General features: G+C 38.2%; 1 protein-coding gene across 1 annotated transcript; it reads left to right on the top strand.

The window, feature by feature from the left end:
* Positions 1-718: 718 nt before the first annotated feature.
* On the top strand, positions 719-2,894 carry LOC135709100 (ionotropic receptor 75a-like). The gene is made up of 6 exons (XM_065231298.1): positions 719-824; positions 885-1,063; positions 1,125-1,573; positions 1,635-1,796; positions 1,856-2,303; positions 2,361-2,894. Exons 1-6 carry the CDS (start codon positions 719-721, stop codon positions 2,892-2,894), a joined length of 1,878 nt encoding a protein of 625 aa, XP_065087370.1.
* The last annotated feature ends 4,752 nt before the right edge of the window (positions 2,895-7,646 follow it).

Genomic DNA, 7,646 nt, shown 5'->3' with positions numbered 1-7,646 from the left:
TTATCGTTGGTAATAGGGTTAACTTCCCCATTTCCGGCCTATTAAGCACAACCCGCACATAGTCTTTCTTAATCTAGCGCAGTTTAGCACCAAACGGAATGTTATTATTACTGATGGCTTTTTATTTGCCTTTCCGTATGTACCGTAAGATTTGAAACCAATCGTTGAGATATTGTCAAAAGTCTAGCCCTGCTTCTTGACGCCAAACTCGACATACGGATTCTAAACTCGGCCTTACGCATTGAAACGCCAATGAATTCACTTCGGCCTATCGGATGAAGGTAAAAATTGATTCGGTCGAAGCGCTTCTGTTGTTTTTGGGAATAATGGGTGCAAACCTTCATATCACGCGTTCTCATTGACTTCGTTCGGTTACTTTTGAACTAGTACGATACCAAACGTATAATTGGCATGTTAATTTTAAAATCATGGATTTATTTGAAGTTTTCTGCTCGATAGGCTTAGGCCGAAGTAGTTCTCTACCCTATGTGGATAAGTTTACGATGATTAGTCCTGGTTTCTAGTTCCCATTCAATGGCAGGATTGATTTCCCAACTACATCATTTCTATTCCAACGGCACAAAATGGAACGGAATAAATTATTACCTGTCAAATTATGTTGTCAAGTAAAATTCACTCCACATAATGAAACCATTCGCTTATAAAATGGCTCAATCCAACTCATGTAAATCAATCGATGAACAAGTTATCTCTGACAATGACTGAAACAGTGGAATCAGCCGTCGTGGGTCAACTTTTGCTAAGTTACTTCTCTGCAATTAACCTACATTACGTAACAGTTTTTAATTGCGGAGATCCTGAAGGTATTTGAAAAACTATTTCTCTATATTTCATAAGTAATTATTTCGTTTTATGTGTTTAAGAAAACCACGACCTTGTGAAGAGTTTTTCAAATCATGGTGTGTTTGCTGATTTGATCCGTTTGAGCGATGATACATTCGATGCTACACGACATGGAGATAAGATAACTAACGGATATCGGACGAAGGTTGGTATAGTTTTAAACTATGAGTGTCCTGGAAGTGACGATTTCGTTTCGAAGGTAAGCTTAATTTATTATATGCAGCGTTTAGCTTCTACGATTGAAAACCTTCTCTTTTTAGTGCGTTCAACTGAAATGCTTTTCAACTTCGAAGTTTTGGCTGATAATTGACCGACAGGAAAACCAGACCATATTCGGTTTTCTTTCAACCTTAGATTTGTTTGTGGATGCAGAAATCAAAGTACTCACGCACGATGGCTTGTACGATGTATACAATAATGGTCGGTCACATGGTGGTCGGATAAATGTAACGCTCGATCGGAATATTAACCAGGAGTTGAGCACCCTAGGACCCAGCCGACTCGATGAGAAGTCAAAATATGAAAACCGTCGTACGCTTTCGGATTTAACTCTGAGAGTGGGAACGGTATCCCAAAGATTTCCAAGATTGAATGATTCCATTGAACAGATTGTCAAGCATTTGGAATCGGATACAGACCGTCACATGGACCATGCTCTCCGATTTGGGCATCGGTTGACTCAAGCTTTGCATTCCACCTTGAGTTACAAGTTAGCAATGATTCAGATTTGTTACAAGAATACACATTCATTCTGAGGCAATATTTTACAGCATACATTACATTCACTACGATTGTTGGACATTCAATGATTCCACTGGAGGTATTCTGGGTGCACTGGTCAATCAAGAAATAGACTATTCGGCTACCGGCTTGATGACGAAAATCAAAAGGATGGAGCATTTGGCCAGTGTCCTGAACTACATGACCTTTGAGTAAGATTTTCGGGGGTTTAGGCAATTCTATCGAAGTCACTAAGTAAACTTGATTTTAGATTGATGTTCATCTTCAAAACTCCGGAGGCCACTCAACTTACGGACAATGCCTTTATAAGGCCATTTCAAACCAACGTTTGGCTTATGATCCTGCTCACCCTTATCCTCGGGAGCATTACTATGAAGCTCAGCTTCACTGTGGAATATAAACTTCAAGATGCGTTCAAAGCAAAGGAGAATCCTTCCTTCTCGGGTTTAATCGTAGAATTTCTCGGGAACTACTGTCAGCAAGGATCCCAGTACATGCCTGAAAGCCTATCCGGTCGATCGATGCAACTTTTCATTCTGCTATGTACACTTATGGTGTACAACTATTACACCTCGGAAATCGTATCCGATTTGATCGGAAGCCACAAGGAGTCAAACATCAAAACATTAGTTCAACTTGCTGATAGCCACCTGGACCTCGGAATCGAGAACGTGACCTACGAGAAAGCGTTCTTCTATGTGTGACCGATACTCTTCATGATAGCGAATATTTTCTTATCTGAATTCCCATTTCAGGAATCTCACCTCCCCGACGTAGACTATCTGACGAGAAAGAAAGTCACCGAAAAAACCTTCGTCAACTCTTCGGTCGGATTGCAACGGGTCCGGCGAGGAAACTTTGCCTACAATTGCGAGCGGAACGTTGCCTACAATTTGATATGGAATACCTTTGATTCCACGGAAGTTTGTGATCTGAACGAGTTGGAGAGCATGCCAACCCAGTTCGTTGATCACGTGGTGCGTAAGGATTCGCCTTTCCGAGAACTGTTCAAGGTCAAATACACTCGGATACTGGAGGTAGGCATAAAGAAGAAATTTTCCGACTACTGGGTGGCCAAGAAGCCCAAGTGTTCCTCGGGAAGTATCATTTCCAGTGTGACCATTACCGGAGCGCTGCCCATATTTGTGCTGCTTGGATTTGGGTTGATGTTGTCGGCGGTGGTTTTCGGAACGGAAGTTGTGACACAATTTGCTGTTAAGAATTCGTGGGTGGACCGAAGCTTGGACCAGATTGTGGCGGATAAAATTGTCAAAAAGAAATTTTTATAAATTGTTATGTAGGTTTCTGAAGAATTGTTGAAGGATAACATCTGGTTACTCTGAATAGATTTGAAGTTCTATAGATAAGACGTAGAATAATAGGGATGTTTGTTAATCTTAATGCACAATTACATATATGATCACAATTACATATAGCGGGGCCAGTGGTGTAGTGTTAAGCGTGATTACCTCTCACCCCAGCAGGCCTGGGTTCAATCCCAGTCGGCGCTGCCGGGATGTTCTGAGTAGAGATGCCAGATTTTTGCTTCAGAAGTCTGTGAATTTCAGAAATGTCTGTAGTTGGGCTGCATAAAATTGGCATACATTTTGTGTGTGACGTGGAGGTTGGAGTGGTTATGAGATAGATGCCAAATTTTAAATATGTCAGTTAAAGTCATGTTCGAGTAATAAATACCTGCTTTTAACGAATTGAACCTAAGGAGTTGGGAATGCATCTATTTAGACTGAATAAAATTTTACGAAATTTTACAGGAATTTGTTTTCTGATAAGAGCAACACCTCGAACATCCCGGAAAAAAGTGTCGTTTCCATTGGGAATGCATATTACATGTGTCTATTAATAAATCCAATGATATCTATCTGATTTTAACACTTATCATTCATGAGTTCTATATGATAAAGATTTATGTGATTTTGTGGTGCAATTCCCAATTATGATATCACATGAAAGTAATGTGAAATTCTAATGACTTGTTCTAAATACTTCATTCTTTGAGTGTAAACTTCTAGAATGAGTAGATTTTTCGTCGATTGTTGTCATACTCGAAAAGATTTATGAGGCTCGGAAAATTTTACTCATTCTACTAGTAAACTACGTTTTAAATATGGAGAAATCGATAATCAAAAAAGGAATTTTTAAGCTTATTAATACGATTCTAAACACTTCGTGCTCAACAAGTGTTGATGAATCAGGATCAGCGTCAGTGCTGAGATTTGGCATGTCATTGACATAATTTTGCGCGATATTGACAAAATTGTTTATCATACAGACTGAGACAGACTTGATTCTCACAAAAACCTTCGGCAAAATATCATTCATTTTTCGTCAATGATAAAGATTCAGCTGGTAACAAAAAGTGTAATTTCGTGCATTCTGTGTCACATTATTGTTATCCAAGTAGTTCAGAACGTAGATGCTTGTTTACTTTAACGGCTCCATGTAATTGTGTTGCTCAAGTAATCTAATTTGGTTACAAATTTAGTTAACAAAAAAATCTACACATGTTCGTCACTGACAGCATTGTCATTGACAAATGACATGGTTTGCCTAGACTGTGACCATTAGCTCAAATGAGTGACCAAAGCAAAATTGTCAATATCACCGAGTATTCTCGAGACACTGATCAGGGTTGTTGAAACGATTCAGATAGGAAGGCATATCGAAATAATGATCATCGAGCAATGGATAGTACTGTACAACGAAGCCAAGTATAATGAATTGGCGCTAAACACTAACACTGTTGTAACGATTTTACAAATACAGTTTTAAAATAAGATATATCAAGCAACATATTCATCACATTTTGCAAAATAATTGCACACATGAGGAAGAAAAACTTGGCTTAATTTAACACAATTTGCTGATACCAACCTTTTTGCCTTTCTCATACACCAAGACTCGATATCACTTGAAAAACACAAATTCATTCCAAGACCCGGAGAAACGAATGACATATACCAATAGACTCATATCAACGGGATCGGAAAATGTTTCTGTATGTGTTTATATATGTATGTATGTATGTATGTATATATGTATGTATGTAAGTTCATATGAGTGTAACTCACTCAATTTTCCCAGAGATGGCTTGACCAATTTCAGTGAAACAAGTTCCAGAATATGTGTTTCAGATCCCCATGGATCGCTATTGATTTTTTTCTCGATCGGAATTATGGTTCCGAAGATATGAACAAAAATGTGAATACCAGATTCCATCATGCGACCCTTAAATCACATTAGAATTTTACTATAATGGACATATTTAGACCAAATGATCACAATGGCCACTTTCTGATGTACCGGGTACCTCCCGGGAAGTGAACAGATTCTGACATGTCGCTGAAAGTCTCTATAATAAAGAAGTCAATCAATCAGATTCTGACATGCGCCGATATGCATCGTGCGATACTTAAAATCACATGGAACTCAACATAATGATTAGTGCAAGTTTGTTTATTGATTTTCCTTAACTTATAGCTTACCTGATCCTTAGAAAAAGTTCGTTATGGGGTTTCATCTCGGGTTCCATTTGAATTTTCTCTCTTTTTTCCACATGTTTCCGACTCTTATTCAGGTACAAAACGGCGAACATGGCTGCTTCTTTCAGCACTAAAACTGCAGGAAAATAATGAACAACTTTACACGGTGATTCACCCACTAATGTGCGTTCGTTAAACGCCACTAATCTCTATAACAGTGACAGCTCGTTCGTGCGGTATGAATTTGAAAACGCGCGAATTTCTAATGCGTGTTGCAAAATGCATCGAACGTGTAATTTGATTAAATATGTAAAACAGTGTAACCAAATCGATTTAAAATTTTTACTCGATTACAAAAGTCTGTGAATATCATTTTCATTTCATTTTCATTTTCAAGCACAGAAGGTGGTCATAGGGCCAAGTCACCAGCGAAAAATCGCTGTCCATACTGCACCAGGGTAGAGGTATAGATTTGGCATCACAGAATAATAACCACAGGGGTCAAATGAATCCTGTTTACGATACCGGATAGTAAGGAAAGCTGTTGAACATAGGGGATAGTCAAAGTAACAGCAATAATAGTGAAAGTTAGGAAAATAAGCAGGTAGAGATGGTTGATTTGCAATGGCTATCGACTCTGTTATATGGCCTACCATATCAGATTCAAATTTAATGTCGTTTAATATTGCGCTTATTACTTTTATCTTTATTCTAAGCAATCTCCTTTCATACTTGTTTGTTTTAAAGTGAACTGGATGAAATGATTGTTTTATCAAAATTATATTAAATATATAACAAATTGATATTTTAAAGCAATAATCAAAATTAACAGACAATACATGAAAAGGCTAGTTGCCAGTTGCTTTAAAGGCTAGTTGCCTCCCTAAGCGGACCCTCCGCATCCTAACTCTTCTGTTAATCCACTTAATGCTACTAGGCTGTCTAAATTTTCTTATTTAAGTTCGTTTGATGATTATGATACCTCTAGTCTAATTTAATAAATAAATGAAATCTCTAATCTACCTACCATGCTTTATTAAGTACCTGTACTTGTGAATGTAATCTAAAATTTAACGTGTTTCAAGTTGTTTTTGACTTTGACCTATATTTAATGTATATTAGGTCGTCCCAGGTGACACCTTCAAGTGACTAAAATGCTTCACTTTGAAGTTAGTTTCCTAGCTGATTTTTAAATTACATAGGGTATATGCTTCAACTACGCTCACACGTTTCCACTATGTCGCACCACAAAAATACGTATGGATATGTTCCCTGAGTAATACCTCAATGAAAACAACAACGAAAGCTTGTCACGCAAGTAGAAGGAGCACTGTTGGGCACTTTCTGAAATATTTCAATAGTATAATTCCCTTGCAAACCCAAATAAATCTATCTGCGTAAAAATAAATAAAATAAGAGTGATTTGCGGCAAAACCCGCCAGTATCGCACCCAACGTCAGTGCCTATACGTAAGCGTACTACGACGCGGCTTTCAAATAAAGGAGTAACAAGTGTGATACTATCACTTCAGGCTAGAACTTTGGTTCTCTTATGCAATGGTTCATCAGAGAGGGGAAGCTCAGTAATCCTCATCGCATGCTCATGACGCTATTCTGTCACGGCATGAGCCAACGATGCCGGACCCAAACCAACCGTCTCCAACTCTCCACTATGAAGCATAAGATTAGGCCCGCCCACCAACGTCCAGGTTAAAAAACTAGCCAAGGGGAGGGGATTACAAAAGTCTGTGAATATCTGTGAAAAAACCAAAAAGTCTGTAAATGTCTGCAGTGAAAAAAAATGTATGTGAAAAAAAAAATAAAAGTCTGTAAATTCACAGACATGTCTGTAAATCTGGCATCTCTGGTTCTGAGGCATAACATCTCTGATCACGCCTTCCTTCGTAAGGGAAGTAAAACCGTTGGTACCCGGTTCATGAGTAGATGGGTCGATAGGTAGGGTCCAGGTGTGGGAGCTGCCTTCCTGGCACGTCGGTAGCATTGGTGCTCAGCACGGAAAACAAGATCGACGGAAAACAAATAAAGGAAAAACAAAATATATAGCGGAAGTGACTCTAATGTTGGCCTATGGATCTAAGATTGGACCCATCGCTAAAAATCTGCAATTTATCAATTTTATCTAGATGAACGCGTTATTGGGACGGTACTTATAGATATTTTTGGTCGATATTGACAATTTAGTCGATTGTTGAATTTATGTATGGGCCCAAATTAGGGACATTTAGGTCGACATTACATCCGTTTCCCCTATATGAGTGTTTTGACAAGTAAGTTCTAGTGCTGCTAAACATTATCCACTTATGGCGGCCATATTAAAGAATCAGCTTTCGTCTATATGACTAAATGAAAATGATCTTCTAAAATTATAAAATAAATATGAAATAAATTTGTAGAACCGGTAACCCTAATAAACAAATACCATAAACGAACAATTACTCAAATAGTCGAACTTCTCCACAAATGGTTTGGATGATACCCCAAACACGTCGTTAAGCAAAATAACCATTACAAATTTATTAGG

This window comes from Ochlerotatus camptorhynchus, unplaced genomic scaffold, assembly GCF_037179485.1.
Source record: "Ochlerotatus camptorhynchus isolate MF236.1 unplaced genomic scaffold, CSIRO-AGI_Acam_v1.1 ptg000349l, whole genome shotgun sequence".
Classification (NCBI taxonomy): domain Eukaryota; kingdom Metazoa; phylum Arthropoda; class Insecta; order Diptera; family Culicidae; genus Ochlerotatus; species Ochlerotatus camptorhynchus.
This window is presented reverse-complemented; position numbering and strand designations above follow the sequence as displayed.